We start from the raw sequence: 21484 nt of genomic DNA on the forward strand, positions 1-21484 counted from the left end.
TTTTCTCAACGAGCTCCGCAGAAAACTGTGGCTCTAGATAAATACGCTTTTTATGTGTTCAGTATATAACAGAAATCAGTTACAAACATTTTTTTTCTTTTTTCTTTTTGGGTCACACTCGGCGATGCTCAGGGGTTACTACTGGCTCATGGACTCAGGAATTACTCCTGGCGGTGCTGGGGGACCCTATGGGATGCTGGGAATCGAACCCGGCTCAGTGCATGCAAGGCAAACGCCCTCCCCGGTGTACTATTGCTCCAGCTCGTTACGAACATTTTTTATTTGTTTCGGGGGCTCCCACCCAGCAGTGCTCAGGGCTTACTCCTGGTTCTGTGCTCCTGACTCACTCCTGGTGGGGGTCAGAGAACTCCTGACCTAGGCAACATGTGCCCTCTCAGCAGTGCTCGTGCTCTTGCTCTGGCTGTGAGCATTTTTATTTATTTATTTATTTTATTGTTTTCTACATGGTTTGTCTCCCCAGCCACCATCCAGAAGGTTCTGAGAAGCCGTTGGAATATACAGACCCGGGCCTGAGGCTGGCTTGGTGTCCAGCGGCGTGGACGGGCACTGGCCATCACGGGAGAGCTTCATACTTATGGACATTTTACAAAGGTCAGGTGTGTGGCGGGGGTGCAGAGTGACAGTACAGGGGGGAGGGCATTTGCCTTGCACGACATCCCATATGTCCGCCCAGCACCGTAAGAGTCATTCCTGAGTGCAGAGCCCGGAGTCACCTCTGAGCATGGCTGGGCATGGCCCAAAAAGCAAAACCAAACAAAGAAGAACATGCAGGGCTGTGGCTGGGCTCCCTCTGGGCTCCCTCCCAGGGTCTCTGCCCACCCCCCCCCTGCAGAAGGCAGCCCTGGGCCAAACCGCCTTCGAGGAGGACCCACTCGGAGGCTGGCCGGAAGTCAGGCCTAGGGCAGGCCTCTGAATGTGGGGCTTTGTTTTGCTTCGTCTTGTTTTTCTGCTTTCTGTGTTGGGGTCACATCTGGTGGTGTTCAGGGCTTCCTCCTGGCTCTGTGTCCCTGGCAGTGTGCTCGGGGGACCATGTGGGATGCTGGGGATTCACCCTAGAGCCTTCACCCTTGTTCCGTCTCTTCAGCCCTGAGTCGGGGGCTCTGGACCGGCCCTGTCCCATCTAGACAGAACCAACCTCTCGGCTGGACCATCACACGGTGGGGAGGGAACTTGCCTTGCACACGGCCAACCTTGGGCTCGGTCCCCGGGCAGCCCAGATGGTCCTCCGAACCTGCCAGAAGTGATCGCTGAGCACAGAACCAGGAGTAACCCCGGAACATTCCTGAGTATGGCCCAAAAATAACCTAAAAATTGGGGCTGGAGCGATAGCACAGCGGGTAGGGCGCTTGCCTTGCATGCAGCTGACCCTGGTTCGATTCCCAACATCCCATATGGTCCCTTGAGCACCGCCAGGAGTAATTCCTGAGTGCAGAGCCAGGAGTGACCCCCTGAGCATCGCCGGGTGTGACCCAAAAAGAAAAAAAAAAGGGTCCAGGTCTTGAGAACAGTATGGGGTAAAGGGGTCCCAGGGAGGGGCCTGGGCAAGGCCCCCGTTTGCAGAGAGGAGGGCAAGGCTGTTTGGGCTGGGCTAGAGCGAATCGCCTCCAAAGGAGCTGCAGAGGGGCTGGGAGACAGGACAGCGTTCGGGCACAGGCCTGGCACATGCCCGTCCTGGGTTCCAGTCCTGGGGCTGTGTGATCCCCAGAGCAATGCTGGCTGCAGTGCTGGACAGGCCCCGCTGAGATGCACTCCGCAGGGTGTGGAAAAAGAAAACCAGAGTCAGGGGGGCTGGAGCCAGAGAGCAGTGGGTAGGACACTCGCCTTGCACTCGGTTCAGTCCCCGGCACCCCATAGACTTCCCCTAAACCTGTCTGGAGTGGCCCCGGAGCCAGGAGGAAGCCGTGGCCGGATGTGACAAAAAAAAAAAAAAAAGATCAGAATTAGAGAGAGAGCTCAATGGGCTGAGCACGTGTTTTGCAGGTGGGTGCCCAGGGTTTGAGCCCTGGTGCCACATGGTCCCTTCCAGGAGAGAGCACTTCCCAGGGTGACCCTCCCCCCAGCACAGAGCTAGGCTGAGCCCCACCCCCACCCAGCACAGCGCAGCAAGAACCAAACCAGAAAATCAGATTGGAGGCTATGCTTTGGGGACATGATGGAGAGAGAGACGGAGGGGACTTTCTGGGAGGGATCGGGGCCTTGTGGACCTTGGGTTCGGGGGTGGTGCCCTGGGAAGGCGCAATCACCCAGACTCCCCGGCCCGCAGTTGTCTGGGTAGAGCATTTATTTCAGGGCCGGAGAGGGAACAGGGGCTCGGGAGCAAGGGGAGAGACACGAGCGGGGAGAAATCAGTGTCTGCTCCTCTCGGAGATGCTGGGGACCAGCCCCGGGCCTCGCACACGGCCGCCGCGCGCCTGACTCCCGGGCACATCTGGTCCCGATCCTACCCGCAGGCCGTCGGCGGCTGATTCGAACTTGAGCCTCTCCCGCCAGCAGAGAGAGAGAGTCAGCCTGTGCTGGGGGCCGAGTCTGGGGCCGGTCTGCCACCAGGCCACACGCCCCCACGGGGGAGTCTGAACTGGGTCCCAGGAGCCTCTGCTTTAACTGCTGTTCGCAGTCTTTGGACCCGACTTCTCTGCGGGAATGTTCCCAGGCTCTTGGATTTCACGGGCTGGTCAAATGTGGGGGCTGACGGTCCACTTTGCCAAGCGATCTGCGCGTCACTGCATTCTCATTGTTCTTTCTTTCTCTTTTTTTTTTTAAGGGAAGCAAGATGAAACGTGCTTAGAAATATGTGAGTAGGGAGCAAGAGAGGACACGGGCTTTTCTGGAATGGAAAGAGCACTGGAGCACTGTCGTCCCGTTGTTCATCGATTTGCTCGAGCGGGCACCAGTAACGTCTCCATGGTGAGACTTGTTCCTGTTTTTGGCATATCAAATATGCCACGGGGAGCTTGCCAGGCTCTGCCGTGCGGGCAGGATACTCTCGGTAGCTTGCCGGGCTCTCTGAGAGGGACGGAGGAATCGAACCTGGGTCGGCCACGTGCAAGGCAAACGCCCTACCCGCTGGGCTATCACTCCTGCCCAGTGGAAAGAGCAAGAACAAGCAAAGAGCCCTGGAGACCAGCAAGCGAGACGTGTGTTGAGGGAACAACACGGCCTTGAAGAAAAAGCCCAGTTCATTTTTTCCCAAAAACTCTGCTCTCGGGAAGAGAGAGCACCCTCCGATGGAGTCCAGGTGGCCGGTGAAAAGGCAGATGGGGGCGAGGCAGGGGGCCTGGAGCCCTCCTGGGGTGCCAGGCCACGGGAGTCTCCCCCATGCTGGTCTTGTCCGGGTCCCACTCACCCGTTCAAGGCTGGAGAAAAGGCATTCGCCTTGCACGCAGCCGACCCCAGTTCAATCCCCAGCACCGTATGGTCCCGGACCCGTCTTCATTCTAGACTGCACCCTGCAAATCAACACGCCCCGCCTTTGAAGTATCCAGCTTCCTTTTCCTGTCTCCTTCCCACGTCCAGGGCTGGCCCTGAGACACGTGCTGGGACACCCCCGGCCCTCTCCTCCGGGGCTCTGGGCCCGGCCATTGTATGACGGTTTTCTGGGTCATCCTTCCATTCATCTGTCTCAAGACCAGGAGCCCTGATGGGCAGTGCCAGGCCCGTCCTGGCCGCCCCATATCCCCAGTACCCCTGAGACTGGAGGCTCCAGGACAAGGGGACAATGTGGCATGTGTGTGTGTGGGGGGGCTGAAGGGGGAGTTCGAGAGGGTCTGGGGAGCCTCTGCCCCAGATCAGCGACGGGAGGAACTGCGGGTGCCTGAGACGAGAGAACAGGAGTGAACTGAGCAGCCCACTGTGGTCCCCCATTTCCTGTCCCCCCCTTGCCTCTCAGCCCCCAGAAGTCAGCAGTCTGTGACTTAACGAGTGTCACTTGGTGTCCCCTGGGTCCAGCGTTCTGTGCCTCAGCGACCCCGGATAAGCTGGGGTGACCAGGACTGTGCTCATGGGGCCAGAGTGGTAACACAGCAGGCAGGGGGTCTGCCTTGCACACAGCTGACTGGGTCCGTCCATCCCCGGCATCCCCTACAGTCCCCTGGGCACTGCCAGGAGTGACCATCGAACACCACTGGGTGTGGCCCAAAAAACCGCAATCATAAAAAACCTGCACCGGGGCTGGAGTGATAGCACAGAGGGTAGGGCGCTTGCCTTGCATGCAGCCAACCCAGGTTCGATTCCCAGCATCCCATATGGTCCCCTGAGCACCGCCAGGAGTGATTCCTGAGTGCAGAGCCAGGAGTAACCCCTGTGCATTGCCAGGTGTGACCCAAAAAGCAAAAAAAAAAAAAAAAAAAAACCTGCACCCAGGTCAGGAACGGGGGGTGGGGGGAGCAGCATGGGCACCACAGCTGACCACGTGTTGGCAGAGGACCCAGCATGAGACGAGAGCTCAGGCCCCGCCCTGATGCCCGCATGCCACCCCTCCCCCCCCCAACCATCTCTCTTTCTCCTGGACCCAGCTCTGCTCTGCTCGACCTTGTTGTGTTCAAGGAGGAGCTACTCAAAGGGTCACGGGCCGGCCGGGACTTTTAGGTGGTGCCAGGACACGTCAGCAGGGGTGAGGGTTGGGGCCACGGGGTTCCCCTAAACACCCGCTGTGATCTCACCCGCAGTGTGACTTAAGTCGCCAGAACATGTGCGGGCTGCCCCAGGCCTCGACCCCAAGCCTTGGCCCCCAGCCCAGACCCCGGCGTATGACTGGGGCCTCGGGGATTTTACCTCTGCGAGCCTCGGTTTCCTCTTCCCTGAAATCTGGTCCTTCCCAGGAGGGGACCTGGGGAGGCATCAGTGTGATTGTAGCTCAGGATGTTTGCCCATCCTGAAAAAGGGGGCACGCAGGCGGTGATTGTTCAAGGGCCAGGGGGCGTACACGAAGGCCCCGACACCCGTCTCTGAGGTCCCTGCACCCGACTTCCAGGACCTTAGGCGTGGTCCAAGTGAAACCAGCTGTCAGTTTGACGTTACGTGTTATCCACCCGCCTCAGCTGACTCCTGTATTTGCTCCCAGATGCGGGAATAATTGCTCTAAGGAAATTGGCAAGCATGGGGAAGCGTGACTGGGTGCAGGTTCCCCCATGGAGCCGGTGGTCCACTAACTGGGCAGCTTGTGACTTAACAGATGAACGGCATCCATTCCTCCACACTCAGCTGGGACCTAGGGAAACCACGGTATCCAAAGGCAAAGAGTGGGTGCCGGGCGCCCCCTGGTGGCTCCTTCAAGCACCCTTCATCTCTCCCAGTCACCTAAGGATAGGAAGCAAACTCAGGCGTCCCCCAAGTAAGGCAGGAGACGTGATCCTTCTCAGAAGGAAACCGGGAGAGGGGTCAAAAAACCCTGGGGGACCATAGCTGAGTATCATGAGCTGGGGGAGAAGGCAGCTGAGATAGAGAAGGGGTCACTAAGTCAATGATGGTTGGAGGGATCCTTCGGGATGGGAGATGTGTGCTGAAAGTAGACAAAGGACCAAATGTGACAGCCTCTCAGTATCCATAGTGAAAACCATAATGCCCCAAAGTAGAGAGAGAGTATGGGGGAGATTATCTGCCATGGAGGCAGGGGGAGGGCTGGGAAGGGGGGGATACTAGGGACATTGGTGATGGAGAATGTGCACTGGTGGAGGGATGGGTGTTTGATCATTGTATGACTGAAACTCAAACATGAAAACATGAAAGCTTTGTAAGTGTATCTCATGATGATTCAATAAAAGAAATAATTTTTAAAAAGCACGGGATGACTTAGATGATCTCCAAGTTTTTCTCCCCCACAACCCCCCTCCAAGTCTTTCTGTTCCTGCGTCTCTCAACTTATGGTGTCACCCCAACTGGGTTTTTTTCAACCATCCCCCAAAAAACAGGAATTTATGTTCCTCCTAAAGGCCAGCCTCTCTGTCCAGGGCTAGTGGCCCCACCCATGATGGACGGCCCTCTTGACTGTTTCTCTCCACAGAGACCCTGGAACACACCTCCCTGTGTAGCCACTTGCTCTAGACTGAAAGCCAGGAGACACCCGTGTGCTTTTCACACCCTCCCCCTCCCACCTGCATTGCAGCCCCCGCCCCGCTCCACCCCCTCCACCCAATCTCTCCTTTCCTCCCCAGCCCCTTTCTCCTGGGCTGCAGCCCACACCCCGCCTGGAGTAGCCCCCGCACTGCAGGTTGGGAAGGTCCTTCCCTCCCAAGAAGACTGCTGCAGGGGAACCAGGCTCCCCCGAGTCTGATTCAGGTTTTCCCCTTGGAGAAGTCTGAGCAGTGCTCCGAAGAGCAGCTTCCCCCTGTGCAAATGTGCCTCCAGCTTCGAGGAGCGGAAGTTGGCATTCCCAATGGGTCACCTGCTTCTTCTGGGCTCCAGCACCAACCCTCATCAGGTGTTCAATATGGTCATGCATGCAGGTATTGAAGGTTGCCTTAACACAGCAGCTCGTGCCTGACTTGCAGGAATGAAGAGTTTTGCACAGTTGGGGCCTTTAGAGCAGACGTTCAGAAAGGCCTCGACAAACTGGGACATCTGGTCAACCCTCCACTGAGGCCAGGCCCCACCAACCCACAGAGCCTAATCCAGCGGCCACCGGTTTGTAAATAAGGCTTTATCAGAACTCAGTCCCACCCCCCCAGTCACTGTGACATTTTGCTGATGGTGCGTTTGTGTTACAAGGACAGTATATAAGGGGAACATCAGAGACCATGGTGTCTGCAAGACCCCCAAGAGATACTGCTTGGCCCTTTCAAAGCAATTGGCGAATGTCAACATTTACTTTATTTTACTGGGGGAGGGTTCACACCGGGCAGTGCTCAGGGCTGACTCCAGGCTCCGTTCTTAGGGATCACTCCTGGCAGTAGGCAGGTGAACATATAAAATGCCAAGGATTGAACCTGGGTCTGCTGCATGCAAGGCAAGTGACCTACTCGTTTAGATTACAGATTACACTCCTTTCATAGGTTACAGATATTACACTCCATCACAGGTTGCATATAGGTACACTCCTGTCGTAGCTTACAGATAGTTGCACTCCTGTCCTAGCATACAGATAGTTACACTCCTGTGATAAATTGCAGTTACACATCTGTGATAGATTGCAGATAGTTACACACCTGTGATAAATTGCAGTTACACTCCTCTGATAAATATCAGATAGTTACACTCCTCTAATAATGGCATAGTTACACTCCTAAAAGGGGTACAAAGGTGGTTATTAGGGGTTGGAGCAATAATACAGCGGGTAGGGTGTTTTGTTTGCCTTGCATGAGGCCGACCCGGGTTCGATTCCCAGCATCCCATATGGTCCTCTGAACACTGACAGGGGTGATTCCTGAGTGCAGAGCCAGGAGTAACCCCTGTGCATTGCCAGGTGTGACCCAAAAAGCAAAAATAAAAGGTAGTTATTAGGCGACAGGCCCAGTGGGGGATGGAGGACCTGGCAGGCTTCTAGAAGGATGGTCTTGGCATTGCAGAGGGCGTAGATCAGCAGTACAGAAGTTGGTCTGCAGTTCTGTCCCCAAAAGACTTACGTAGACTTAGACTATTCTATTATATTATAACTATTATATAATTATTATAAGTCTGAGACTCTAAGCCTAAACCAGACACTGTCCAAGAGAGGCCACTCAAGACAGACTATGCTGGCGCTGCCATCCAAGAGATGGCATTTGAAGGAGCTCGCAGGGAGCGTCCTGAGGGGGTGTGGAGGGAGCAGGGCCCCCCACTCACCAGAAGGAGGTGCCTTCAGACCTCCGGGCACTCAGCCTCCTTCGGTGGCCACGTTTAGTACCTGTCCAGACTGGACCGGGCTCTGGCCTGGGAAGTCTGTCCTTCATCAAGCCAGGCAGAGCCCACCCAAATGTGGACCGCGCGGAAGCAAGAAAGGGTGCCTGGGTCTCTCTGTCACCGATGGTCGTTCATTCTTCTCCACAGCTCCAGCGAAGAGTCTGTGGGCCCTCCAAGTCCAGCCCGGGCCTCGGCTCGGACCCTCAGAGAGGTGCCCAAGTTGCCCCACATGGAGGCGCCACAGGAAAAGACCCCAGGGGTAGGCCCGTCTGCCCCCAGGCCCACTTCCTGTGCGGGGACTCTGAGGACCCAAAGGAATGGCAGTGAGGGGGTGGGGGGGAGACAAGCCCGGGTGTTCCCTGGGTGCTCCAGGAGGAGGGAGACAGCGCTGAGAGGCCAGCACAGACTGGACACAAGAGGCAGGAAGGAAAACAAGGTGCCACTGGCCAGACGTACTCTACAGCACGACGCTTTGCTGGTCTCAGTACCAGGTGGGATGGCCACTGTTCCTGTCCTCCAGATCTCAATCCCAGCGGGCTCCCTGGAAAGCCAGGCCTGTGGACGGGAGCCCACGGTTAGTCCCAGACTCTGCAGAGGGAGTGAGGAGGTCAGGTCCTGCTCAGGTTGGACACGTGGGTGCATGACGGGGTGGGCGCATGGACAGGCAGATGCATGGATGGGTGGACATAGGGCACATGAATGGACGCACAGATGGGTGGGCGGGGGAACATATGGGCATGTAGATGGGCAGAGGCACGGATGCGTGACATATGGACGCGTGCATGGGTAGACGGATGGACGCGTGGACATGTGGATGTGTGTATGGGTAGATCATGGACGCGTGGACACATGGACACATGCAATGCATGGACGTGTGGACACGTGGACGCGTGCATGGGCAGATGCATGGACGCGTGGACATGTGGATGTGTGTATGGGTAGATCATGGACGCGTGGACACATGGACACATGCAATGCATGGACGTGTGGACACGTGGACGCGTGCATGGGCAGATGCATGGACGTGTGGACACGTGGATGCGCGCATGGGTAGATAAATGGACGTGTGTCGACACATGGACGCGTGCATGGGTATATGCATGGACGCGTGGACATGTGGACGCGCGTATGGGCAGATGCATGGACGTGCATGGGTAGGCGCATGGCACGGGAGAGCGGGATGGGGCTAAGGCAGGAAGCTGCGCAGGGTGAGGTCGTCGTCCTCACGCTCCTCCCCGGGCTTCGCCTTGGAGTCTGCTCTCTTGCCCGTGGGCGGACCCCCGTTGGCCGCGGTCCCCGAGCCCTCGCCGCCGCCGCCGCCGCCGCCCTCGGGCAGCAGGGACGAGATGCAGACCATCTCGGTGGGCGAGTAGCTGCGCAGCGGGTACATGTGGGTCTTGCGGGACAGGCGCACAGCCAGCACCACGGTGCACACCAGGAAGACGGTGGCCACCAGGGCCAGGATGAGGATGGCCAGCAGGCACTGCTTCACGGGGATGTGGTCCGAGGCCTTCGTGGCGCCGGGGGTCGCCGAGCTCCCAGGCATCGCGCTGGTCCCGTTCTTCTGGCGGAAGAAATCGCCCCCTGCCGCGGGGGTGAGGTCCCCGGGGGCTGCAGGAAGTGCGGTCTGGACTTTGGTGGTAGTGGACTCCGTGGGAGGGTCTGCCACGGCAGGAAGTTTAGTAGACAGCGTCTCTCGGATAGCCCGGCCATCGGGCAGGACCTTTGTGGCCGTGGGTCCTGTGGTCCGGGCCTCGGCGGTAGTGAGCGTGGTTTCGGAGGGCGTGGTTTCGGTGGGCGGGGCCTCCGTGGTGGGTGGAGCCTCCTTTGCGGTGGGCGGGGCCTCCTTGGTGGGTGGAGCCTCCTTGGTGGTGGGCGGGGCCTCCGTGGTGGGTGGAGCCTCCTTGGTGGTGGGTGGGGCCTCCGTGGTGGGTGGGGGCTTCGCGGTGGTGGGTGGGGCCTCCGGGGTGGTGGGCGGGGCCTCCGCGGCGGGTGGGGGCTCCTTGGTGGGCGGGGCCTCTGGGGTGGGCTGCACCTGCACAGGAGGGGGCTCCTGGCTGCTCACGTTCTTCGCGTCTGCTCCTCCTGCGTCCTGGCTGCTGGCTGCCCCTGAAGGCTCCGGTTCCTGAGTTCGAGCCCCTGCGGGGTCCCCCCGTCCCTGGGTTCTCAGCTCAGTCACAGGGGTAGGGTGGTGGGTGGTGGCCAACGCTTTGTCAAGGACTTCTGGAGGGTCCGTGTCTTCCTCAACATAGTCCTCATCGTCATGTTCCACGGGGGCCTGTCTCCGAGCCCGGGCAGCCGGAGGGTCGAGGGAGCCCTCGGCGTGCACCAGCCGGAGGCTGCGGCCGGGGCCCAGCAGGGTCAGCAGGGTCAGCAGCAGGAGGACTTGCCGACGCATGGCACCTGGGGGGACACACGCAGGGGGTCACAAGGGCTCCCCGGCCGCCCGCGCCCAGGGGGTGGGGGGTGTGTACCCAGTTCTCTTCCCAGCACCGGTTTCCGCACATCGTGCAGAGCACAGCGGCAGCAAGCAGGCCTCACTGGGCAGTGCTCAGGAGTAACGACTGGTGCAGTGCCCCAGGGCACCATCCAGCGCTGGGGATCAAACCCGGCGCTCCCAGGCACAGCTGCTGTTACCGTTTAGCAGCACCCACCAATCCTTTTGGGGCCCTGCACCCCGCTCTCTGGCCACAGAGAAAACTATTTGCCTTTCCACCTTTGGGACAAAAATTTGTTGTTTGTGAGCAAAACAATCCTTTGGGGTGGAGAAAGGCACTATCAGGGCTTTGGGCTAGACGGGTGTCTACACCTTCCCTTCTCTTTGACGAGGTCTCCCTGGGGTGGGGCGAGAGGGCACCCTGCAGAAACTCAGCTTGGAGGCACAGGCCTGATGGGTGAACCCCGAGATACTTGGGGGTTCCCGGGGCTTCAGCTTTCAGTGCTCAGGGCGCCAGCTCGTGCTGAGGCTGACCTTGGGGCCTCACACCTGCAAGGTCTCTGCTCCCGGCCCTGCTCTCACCCCTCTTTAACTTCTCTTTCTATAGTTTTTTTTTTCTCACTGTCTTTCTGGGGTCACACCGAGCTGTGCTCAGGGCTTTTTCCTGTCTCTGCGCTCAGGGCTTGTTCACAGTGATGCTGGGGGTGGCCAGATGCAATGCCGAGGCTCGAACCCGGGTTGATCACATGCAAGGCAAGCACTCTATCTCCCCAGCTCAAGAATGTTCTTCTCGGGGCTGGAGCGATAGCACAGCGGGTAGGGCGTTTGCCTTGCATGCGGCCAACCCAGGTTCGATTCCCAGCATCCCACATGGTCCCCTGAGCACCGCCAGGAGTAATTCCTGAGTGCATGAGACAGGAGTAACCCCTGTGCAATGCCAGGTGTGACCCAAAAAGAAAAAAAAAAAAAGAATGTTCTTCTCTAAAACGTCACTCTGGGGCTGGAGCGATAGTACAGTATGCCAACCCTGGTTCAATCCCTGGCAATCCATATAGTACCCTGAGCCCCGCCAGGAATAAGCCCTGAGCACAGAACCAGGAATAAGCTCTGAGCATGGGCAAGTGTGAAGATCCCCCCCAACCCCCGCCAAAAAAAAAATGATTAAAAGATAAAATGCCACTCTGACCACACCTTAACTTCCTTTAAGGGGGGAGGGCTGACAGGGGCACACCCAGACTTGCTCAGGGGTTACTCCTGGCTCTGCACTCAGGAACCACTCCTGGCAGTGCTCAGGGGATGCTGAGGATTGAACCTGGGTTGGCAGCATGCAAGGCAAGTGCCCTACGCACTGTCCTATCCTTCCAGCGCCTCCGGACTGATGGCTAGCACTGCGTGGCACCACCAGCCGTGACCCCCTGAGTAATGCTGGGTGTGGCTTTAAAATAAAATTTAAGGGACTGGAGCAATAGCACAGCAGGTAGGGCATTTGCCTTGCACGCGGCCGACCTGGGTTCGATCCCCAGCATCCCATATGGTCCCCTGAGCACCGCCAGGAGTGATTCCTGAGTGCAGAGCCAGGAGTGAGCCAAAAAGAAAAAAATAATAATAACAAAATAAAATAAAATAAAATTTGAAATGCTTCTGGCTCTCAGGGCCAGAGCGATGGTACAGTGGGGAGGGCGCTTGCCTTGCATGTGGCTGGCCTGGGTTCAATTCCTGGTGCCCCTGAGTTCGCCAGGAGTGACCCCCCAAGCACTGCCAGGTATGACTCCAAACCAAAATCCAGCTTTTGGCTCTCACTCGGTGTTTTATAAAGGAGTCACATCCACATGCCCCCCTGGCCCCCACAATATGCGTGTACCCACACACCCAGGCTCCCTGCTGCCCTTGGGAGACCACCTCTGCCCCGTGTGGGGTCCCTAGCCAGGATCAGAAGACAGGGTGCTCCCTGCCCGCTGGCCCTGCTTCCCAGGGTGGGCACTGTAGGATAACATTGGTTTGTCCTGTCTCCCTTGCCACAGGGAGCTTAGGTTTACTGGGTTACTCCCATCACAGTGCTCCGGAGGCACTCCCATTCCTCTGTGTTTATCTGTAACCTCTTTCTTTGTGCTCTGCATTCCCAACAGGTCGACCACCTTTATCTCCTAATCAGCCTCTGTTAACTTATAAATATCGCTTTTCTCTTCTCCTTAAGTCCTTTGCATAGTTACTTCAGAGCAATGTCCTTTTTGTACGGACACAGGAAGACAGTTCATGCTATGCTTTTGTAAGCTTGGGAAATTAATCGACACCAAATGATATTCACTCCAGGGCATCTGTTTTCTCGACTTAAGCCTCAGTTGCCCTTATTTCCTAGCACCCCAAAAGCAGGGTCCCAACTAGAGACCGGGTGTGAGCTACCCTGGCGTCGAAATGGGCCAGGCCAAAGCAGCGTAATACTTAACTATAAGTTAAGAGCACGGTCATGGACAAATTCTGTCATGATCCAAAGAGTAACAGCTAGATTAGGACGCTGCTAGGGTCAGGAAAGATTAATCTGGCCTGAGCACTATAGTCTGAGATCTATAGCGAGATGCCCCCAAGAGAGCCATCCTATAAGCTTAATTAATGTATCTCTCGGTATTTAGCCCCTGAGCATCTCCTGGCTGCAGGAGAACAGGAAGGGCTTCGAGATGTTGTTTGTGCCGCCAGACCTGGGTGTGGCTGCTACCGCCAGGGTTTGGAGGGTGTGAGGAGTGCGAAGAGACTGGCAAGGAGGAGAAGAACGTAGAGGAGAAGAATGTAGGAGCAGGGTCTGTTGGGGAGGAACCAAGGAGAATCGGGGGATCAGGGAGGACCCAGCAGAATCTGGGAGAAGAGAAAGAGACTCGGGGAAGGAGAGGCAGAGGGGGATGGAGACGAGAGTGGAATAAACGGCGATTGGTACCAACCAGCCTGGCCCTCGCTTCCTCCTTCGTCCACCCAGGGCATCGGCCGTCCCGGGTGGGGAAGTGGCCCCAGACCCTCGAAGGCAGGCGGCGAGAGAGAGCCGCCGGCTGCTTACTCGTTTCACAAACACACATGGCACCTGAGGAAGGAGCCGGAGGAGGCTCAGACCCGGTTTCCTGGTAACTGGATGACTCGGGCCCTCCCCCACTCGGGCCGCCCTGGTTCCCCGAAGACACAGGCTCAGCCACTTCCTGGAAACAGGGGCGGGCCCAGTGGAAGGGCGGGGCCACGGGAGTGGGGGCCAAGTGTGGGGGGGGGGCGGGAGGGGTGGGTGCTGTCCACGGTGGGTTCTCCCCACCGCTACCCCCTCGCCGATGCCCCCACGGCCTTCCCAGTGCACCCAGCAGGAGCAGGTGCTCCCATGGGTAAACCTCTGCCAAGCCCAGCTCCCGGAGGCCGGCCTCCAGTCCAGCCTCCTCTCCCGAGGCCGGCTTCAGGCCCAGGGAGGGGCGGCCACAACCCACCCACCCGCCCAGTTTCCCACTGCAGAGACAAACAGGGGATGCCAGCGAGGTGGAGACCACAGAATGGTGGGACTTGGAGCCGGTCGCTCCAGCTTCTCTGAGCCTCAGTTTCCCCATCTATAACATGGACACTGCAGCTGCAGCGCGCTCAGGAGGATCAGGCAAGAGGCAGCAAAGCTCCCCCTGCAGGCATCTGGCGTGGAGTGGCCACCGGGGCAACGCCCTTGTGGGTGAGAGAAGCAGAGGCTAAGGGGGGCCCCCTCGGGTGCAGGGGCCGTGAGGGGCGCTGGTGTGGGAGGGCCGTAGGCAGGCAGGGACCTTCCCACCCACTGTGATGAGACGGGTGCCGGGTCTGTCCGAGGGCGACCCCCGACTCAGACGGTCATAGCCCCCGGTCCCCAAAGCCGCCTGTGCAGGTGAGCTGGGCCCCCCGCGCCCCCCCGGCCCATAGGTGGTGTGGCAGGAAGAGCGGAAAGTCCCCGATGTTTACTGGGGGCAAGTCACTGGGCGAGGGCGAGGCCCCCCAAAGCCCGCCAGGGCTGGGCTGTTTCCATGGGGCTCAGCACACTGATGTCACCTCCCCTGGGCTTGTTCTCACCTCGACTCTCTCACTCTCAGTCACCCGCCCACAAGAAGGGGTGGGTCAGGCTTGCGGGGAGGGTGGGGGGCGCGGTCCCACCCGCTGCCCCAAGTTCTGGTTTTTCACCCCAAAACCAGGCTGCTCTGCACTCTCGGCTCCGGGGGACCCACACCCTCGCTCCGGAGTCCTGGCCCCCAGCGCTGCTCAGGAAAGACACCCCAAGGTTCCCTGCAGCCAGCCTGGGGACCTCCCCAGGGAGGGACTGGTGGGGGAGCCTAGACCCCCAAAGGCCGAGTGGCCTGAGGTGTGGGCTGAGCCGCCAGCCAGAGGAGGAAAGAGGGACAGACAGATGGACACGGAGAAGGAAAGAGGGACCAAGAGAGGTCGCAGCCGGGGCTCAGTCCTGGCAGTGGACCCGGTCAGGGGCATTGTCCAGGGTGGCCAGCCCCAGCGCTGCTGCTCGTGGCCGAGTGACGCTGACCACTGCACTCGCCTCTCTGGGCCGCAGCAGCCGGGCTGAGACATGCAGCAGCTCCGAGTGCAGTGAGAGGGTCAGGACCCAGGACCCCCGCCTGTCACAGCCCCCGTAAGGGCGACTGCAGGGAGCAGGGGGCAGGGGGTCCTGGCCAGAGTAGGAGGCTGGTCTGGAGTCCGACCACAGACAAAAACCTGCCCCAATCCCCGAAGTGACCACGGGCCCAACTGATGTCCAGGGGGCCACGGGCAGGGCCACCCTGACCCGAAACACAGCGGCACTCTGGGAAGTGCCCAGGGGCAGAGGGCAGGCAGGGGCGGCCCGGGGGCTGCATCAGCACCAACCGCCAGGCCCGTACCCCCGAGGCGGGGCCCGGAACAAGGCTCCCCGGGCCTGCAGGCTCCCCAGCCGGGAAATCAGAGCCCCGCCGGGCAGTGCTTTGGTGATCAAACCGTCTAATCGCAAAGAGAGAATGCGGGGGACTCCGTGTCAGGCAGACCCCTTTCGAAAACTGCCCCCCCCCAGCAAAACAGCAAAACCCAGAACCCACCTTTCACACTAACGGAAAAAAGTATCAAAGATACACACAGTCTCTCTCTCTTATATGAAGACGGGAAATAAATACACAGAGAGGGCGGGAGCGACATACAACACAGGTGTGTGTGTGGGGGGGGTCCAGGGTTGCCCTTTGCAGAGATGCTCCGGGTTCGATTCCCGGCACCCCATATCGTCCCCCCGAGCAGTGCCAGAAGTGATTCCTGAGCACAGAGCCAGGAGTAACCCCTGAGCACAGCTGGGCGTGGCTCAAAACCAAAAAATATACACACACAGATAGTACAAGATTATGGTCACAGGGGGCTGGAGCGATAGCACAGCGGGTAGGGCGTTTGCCTTGCACTCGGCCAACCCGGGTTCTAATTCCAGCATCCCATAGGGTCCCCTGAGCACCGCCAGGAGTAATTCCTGAGTGAAGAGCCAGGAGTAACCCCTGTACATCGCCAGGTGTGACCCAAAAAGCAAAAAAAAAAAAAAAAAATTATGGTCACAACCTCCAAATGCAGAAATCAAATAAAGGGGGGGAGTGGGAGAGCGGGTGGAGGGACCAGGGGGGCTAGAAGTGAGCAGGGACAGGGGTGGGAGGTCCCGGGCACCGTGGTGGTGGTGACGGTGCAGGAACTTTGTACAGCAAAACCATACAGGTGAGGGGCTGGAGCGACAGTACAGCGGGGAGGGCGTCTGCCTTGCACGCAGCTGACCGGGGTTCAATCCCAGCATCCCTTAGGGTCCCCGAGCCCCGCCAGGGGTAATTCCTGAGTGCAGAGCCAGGAGTAAGCCCAGAGCATCTCCGGGTGTGGAATCTCCCCTCCCCTTCCAAAAACAGGGGGAGCAAGAATTTGAACCTGGACAGTTTGCCTCTACCTTATAGTCAAGGCCATGATCCTTCTCCAAATCTGAAATTTCTCCTCCTCCAAGGAGCCATCCTGGACTACCCAGGCACAATTAATTGCTCCTATTGCCGCACCCTTTAAAAAGGTTTCCTGGGTCTGGATAAAGAGTTCAGGGGGCTGGAAATCCTGCTTGGTTGGGCAAGGCCCTGAGTCTGACCCCCCACCAGCCCTGCCAGCCTGCCATGGCAGCACTGAGCGTGCCCCACCCTCACCCAGCACCTGTGTCCTGGGCATCCGACCTCAGGCCCGGCTGGCCGAGTCCCACTGGGAGAAGCATTCCGGGACTGCAGGGCTGCTTGGGAGGTCCCCAAACAAACAAAAGTACTGTTTCCCCTCTAAAAATTAATTTCTGATGTCCCTTAAGAGAGGCCAGGCCAGAAGGAGTCAGCCCTGAGCACAGAGCCAAGAGTCAGCCCTGGGCACCCTTAGGAATGAGCCCTGAGCACACTGCTGGGAGTGAGCCCTGAGCACCTCCAGGAGTGAGCCCTGAGCACAGAGCCAGGAGTCAGCCCTGAGCACCCCTAGGAGTGAGCACACGGCTGGGAGTCAGCCCTGAGAACCTCCAGGAGTGAGCCCTGAGCACAGAGCCAGGAGTCAGCCCTGAGCACCCCTAGGAGTGAGCCCTGAGCACACGGCTGGGAGTCAGCCCTGAGCACTCCTAGAAGTGAGCCCCGAGCACACACGGCTGGGAGTGAGCCCTGAGCACCTCCAGGAGTGAGCCCTGAGCACAGAGCCAGGAGTCAGCCCTGAGCACCCCTAGGAGTGAGCCCTGAGCACCTCTAGGAGTGGCCCCTAAACAGAACAAAGCTCCCAGGGGGCGGAGCCACGAGGGCGGTGCAGCTCGGTGACACGGCCTGGGCTGAGCCGATGGGTGGGGGTCAGAGGGCGTGTGGACGGGCAACAGAGCGGGAGGGCAGCGTCCAGGGGACCCGCAGCCCAGCCTGAGGCCCAGGGACAGGGGCAGAAGCAGACGATCAGCCGCCGGGCAGGATGGGCGTCCCTGCCCGCCAGCCCGACCCCCTCCCCAGGCCCCAGAGCCGGGAGGTATTTGTGCGGATGGACGCGGCGCCCCCACACCTGATTTCAGCTCCGCTGGCCGTATTCCAATGAGGGACAATCAGACAGACCCCCCCGCCCCTGCCATCCTCTCCCTCCTCAGGCCCCCGTCGGCCCCCTTCCTGCAGAGGCTCATGAAGGGGCCCTGAGCCAGGGCCGAGGTCTCTCCCCGCCCGCCGAGCCTCAGTTTCCCAGCCTGTGAAGGGGGCCGCCTCACCAGCCTCGGTGACTCTCGATGACTCTCGAGCCTCTGCACGCCTCGCTCCCCAGGGGGCCCCCTGGGTCCTTCCAGGAACCGAGTTTCACTCTCCCTGCCACGCCCGGCCCCCGGCCCCCCGCCCCCCGCCCTGGCCACCACAGAGGAAGCGGCTCGGGGGTCTGGGCCCCCCACACCCTCCAGAGGCCTGGCCCCGAGAGCTCCAGGGTGGGGAAGGGTGGGGCAGAGGCAGCCCGGGACTTCCAGGGCCCTGGGTGCAGGGTGGGGTCTGTGCAGGGAGCAGAGGGGCGTGTGCTTGGGGCTGTACGTGGGGCCAGTGGACCAGCCAGCAGCCCCCCCATTCCTAATGCCCCCTCAGCACAGACTGGCGAGCTGGGAGTCTGCCCTGTGATGCCCCCTCACGGCCGGCACCCACTGGATCCTTCAGGCCGCGGCGAGGGAACTTGGTCGGTCTTCCGACCAAGGACGGTGGACCAGGAGTGAGCCCTGAGCACAGAGCCAGGAGTCAGTGGAAAGGACGGTGCCTCAGAAACGGTTTATGCACCAGAGTCTCTGCCAGCCCTACACCCCCTTTCAGGGGTCGTCCAGCCCAGCCCCCACTGTGCTCAGGAGCCAGCCCCTTCCTCCCGCCTCTAGGCCTCAGTTTCCCTCCCAACACTGGGGCTGGTACACAGCAGGGAGGGCACTTGCCTTGTACATGGCCAACCTGGATTTGGTTCCTGGCACCCCTGGTGATCCCCTGAGCCCACTGGGAGTGATCCCCGAGCACAGAGCCAGGAGTGAGCCCCGAGCACAGAGCGGGGAGTCAGCCCTGAGCACAGGGCCGGGGGTGATCCCTGAGCACAGAGCCGGGAGTGATCCCTGAGCACAGGGCCGGGAGTGATTCCTGAGCACAGAGCCGGGAGTGAGCCCTGAGCACAGAGCCGGGAGTCAGCCCCGAGCACAGAGCCGGGAGTGATCCCCAAGCACAGAGCCGGGAGTGAGCCCCGAGCACAGAGCCGGGAGTGAGCCCTGAGCACCACTGGGACTGGTCCTCCCCTTTCCCCGACTCCGAATGTCTGACACCCGCTACAGACGCGCTCTGTGGGGGAGCAGACACTCGCGGGGGCGGACGGGGCCCCCCAGGCCCTCCCCAGAGGCTGCCCGCCTGCAGTCAGCTGTACTCACCGCGCTCAGCAGACCATGGGACAGTGGCCGCGGGCCCCCGGGGAAGCTGCCGCTCGGCTGTGCAACGAGGCCCCGCCGGGCACGGCTGTGGCGGCCCCTCGATGGCCTCCCCAACGGCTGTGTGCGAAAGGAGGAAGCGAGAGTGTGGTTCCTCGGGCAGGACCACGTGATGGCCCGCCCGCCCGCTGTTTGTAACAGCCGCTGGCAGCGTGGACCGGGACCCAGGGTGGGGGCAGCAGGAGCCCAACCGCCCTCTGGACCCCCAGGAGAAGACAAGACGGTGTGGACGCCGTCTGGGGCAGGGGTCCCGAGCAGGACCCGCCGGCAGGGAGGGCAGGAGGGAGGCTCCTGGCGCTCCCCCTGGGCCCCCGGCTGTGGCCCCCACAGTGGCCCACCCATGCGGATCTCCAACACAGGGGGTCCCTGAGCCTCTGGGGGGTGCTACTTGGGGGGTGCTACTTGGGCAGTGCCAGGGGTGCGAACCCGGGCCCCCTGCATGGGCGGCAGAGCCACAGAAAAACACTGGAGGCACCAAGGCAGGCAGGGGGTGGAGAAAGGGTGAGCGGGGGCAGCGAGGGCCTGGTGCCCCCGGGAGTGAGGAAGAGGTGGAGGGTCCCGAGCCTGGCATTGGCATGACGGGGGGAGGGGCAGAGCCCTACCCCAACCTTAGGGAGCTGCAGCTGCGGCCCCCCTTCTCCCCAGTGGACAGGTGGGGAAACTGAGGTCCCCTGGAGGCCCTGACCGCCCCTGCTGTGGATTCCCAGGGGCCTCCTGGCCAGAGTGCCCCCCCTCCCCCCCCCGACGGCAGCTCCTCCAGAAGCGGAGCTGGAGCCACAGCTGGTCCGAGGAGGTGCCTAGGGGTGAATTTGCTCCCAGGCCTCAGTGCTCCGTCTGAGACCCCAAGAAGGGGCCAGGCGGGGGGGGCGCTGCCCAGGGCTGAGTGAGGGCCCCCGAGGTGGTACTTTCAGGGCCCAGAGTGGGTGGGTGGGAGGCGTGGCCAGTTCCCCGACCTTGGGGGAGCTATGGGGTCCTGCACAAGTGCCTCCTCTCGGGCCTCAGTTTCCTCCTCTGCTAATCTCCTCTCCATCACGAGGGCGTGGAGCCAGGAGCGACCAGGGTGTACCGGGCCCAGGTCACGGGTGGGTACAGGAAACCGAGGCCGGCAGGAAAGGACGGGGGTGTCTACGACGGCACACTGGGTGGGTCGCCATGGACCCCAGCTGCGTCCCCGCGGCTGGGCCTGAGGCACGGAGCTGCCTGCTGCCCACAGCCAGACCGTGTGTGGCTGGGAGCGGCCCCTGACCTCCTGGGCACCGTCCAAGGGTCCCCCCTTGATGGCTGTGCCCTGGGACCCCAGCCGGCCAGGCCTCGGGAAGGCGCTCCGGCTCGCTCAGCTGCTGGCCGGGGGGACGCCCCTAGGGCTAAAGAGGTTTGGGGTCATGGGCCAGGCCCTGGGCAGGAAGCCGCATCTCATGGGTGTCCAGGGCTTCACACGTTCGGACGGGGCCGGTTTCCACTCCCAGGCCCGGAGCACAGCCAAGATTTGAGCAATGCCGCCCGGGATCAGGGCAGGGGTGCAGAGCGAGCTCGTGCAGTAGCGCGAGGCCCCCAGTGGGATCCCCAGTGCTGCACGGGTGCCCCGAGCATCTCAGGTGTGGCCCTGAGCACTGCCCAAGGTGGCCCCTGATGGGCACCAAACCCTGGGGGCTGCTCCACCTGGCCGGGCGGGCTGGAGGTGGGCAGCTGGGCCACACAGTGGGGCAGCGGCGCTCTATCTCTCCCGCCGCCCGTGTTCGGTAGTCTCACGCCGCTTCCCCCACCCCAGGGAGGTCGACGGCGATGGGCAGGTGGAGGAAGGAGCAAGGGTCAGGCTGGTTGGTCGCAGCTGCAGTTTATTCCATCCCCATCTCCGTTCTCCTCCGAGTCTCCTCCTGCTTCTCCCTCCCCCATGCTACTTCATTCTCCTTCTCGCTCTCTCCTCGACCTCCTTCTGCCTCTCATTCTCCTTCTCCTCTGGCCCCCATTCTGGATCTGAATCCCCCGAGCCCACTTTATAGCCTAGTTGAATTTGTCCGTGAGCTTCACTTAGAGTTAAGAATCGTGGCTCTTTGGCCTGGCCCATTTCGATGCCAGGGTAGCTCACAGCTTGCCCTGGGTCCATCTGGTCTCTAGTCGGGACCCTGCTTTTGGGGTGCTAGGAACTAAGGGCAACTGAGGCTTAAGTCGAGAAAGCAGATGCCCTGGAGTGTGGACTGTTTGGAGACAATTGTCTCCCAAGTTACAAAGGCATAATAGTAACTGTCTTCCTGTTGTCTATACAAAAAGGACATTGCTTTAAACTAAAGTATTCTAAAGACATAAAGAGAGGAGAAAGGCAGTATTTTATTCATACAAATAAAATCATAGATTTCTGAGGAATCTGACCTTACAAGTTAACAGAGTCTGATTAGGGGGAAAAGGTGATAGACCGATTGGGGAAGAAAGCACAGAGACAGATAAACGCAGTGGAATGGAAGCGCCTCGGGAGCACTGTGATAAACCTGAGCTTCCTGTGGCAAGGGGAACAGGACACACCCATGTTGTCCTAAATGTTTAGAGCCACATTCCAATAATGGAGGTGCGTCAGGAGCACTGTGATGGGTGTCACCCGAAAAACCTAAGCTCTCTGCAGCAAGGGAGGAAGGACAAACCAATGATATCCTACATCTCCCCCTTTTCTGTCTACAAAATCACAAAAATTTGAAATAGAAAGAGTAACAATTCCAAAAGAAAAGTCTCATTAGTTGTACTAAAACGTCAGTCAGCCCCTGAACCCAGAG

General features: G+C 59.9%; 1 protein-coding gene across 1 annotated transcript; it reads right to left on the minus strand.

The window, feature by feature from the left end:
• Positions 1–6807: 6807 nt before the first annotated feature.
• SELPLG (selectin P ligand) lies at positions 6808–18784 on the minus strand. The gene is made up of 2 exons (XM_055147072.1): positions 18666–18784; positions 6808–10236 (listed from the first exon to the last, which is right to left on the minus strand). Exon 2 carries the CDS (start codon positions 10229–10231, stop codon positions 9020–9022), a length of 1212 nt encoding a protein of 403 aa, XP_055003047.1. The 5' UTR covers positions 10232–10236; positions 18666–18784; the 3' UTR covers positions 6808–9019.
• Between the last annotated feature and the right edge of the window lie 2700 nt (positions 18785–21484).

The sequence above is a fragment of the Sorex araneus genome, chromosome 9 (assembly GCF_027595985.1).
Source record: "Sorex araneus isolate mSorAra2 chromosome 9, mSorAra2.pri, whole genome shotgun sequence".
In the NCBI taxonomy this organism is placed as follows: Eukaryota; Metazoa; Chordata; class Mammalia; order Eulipotyphla; family Soricidae; genus Sorex; species Sorex araneus.

Coding starts and splice junctions, on each gene's coding strand:
- SELPLG (XM_055147072.1), bottom strand. CDS start 10,231: ATGCGTCGGCAAGTCCTCCTGCTGCTGACCCTGCTGACCCTGCTGGGC.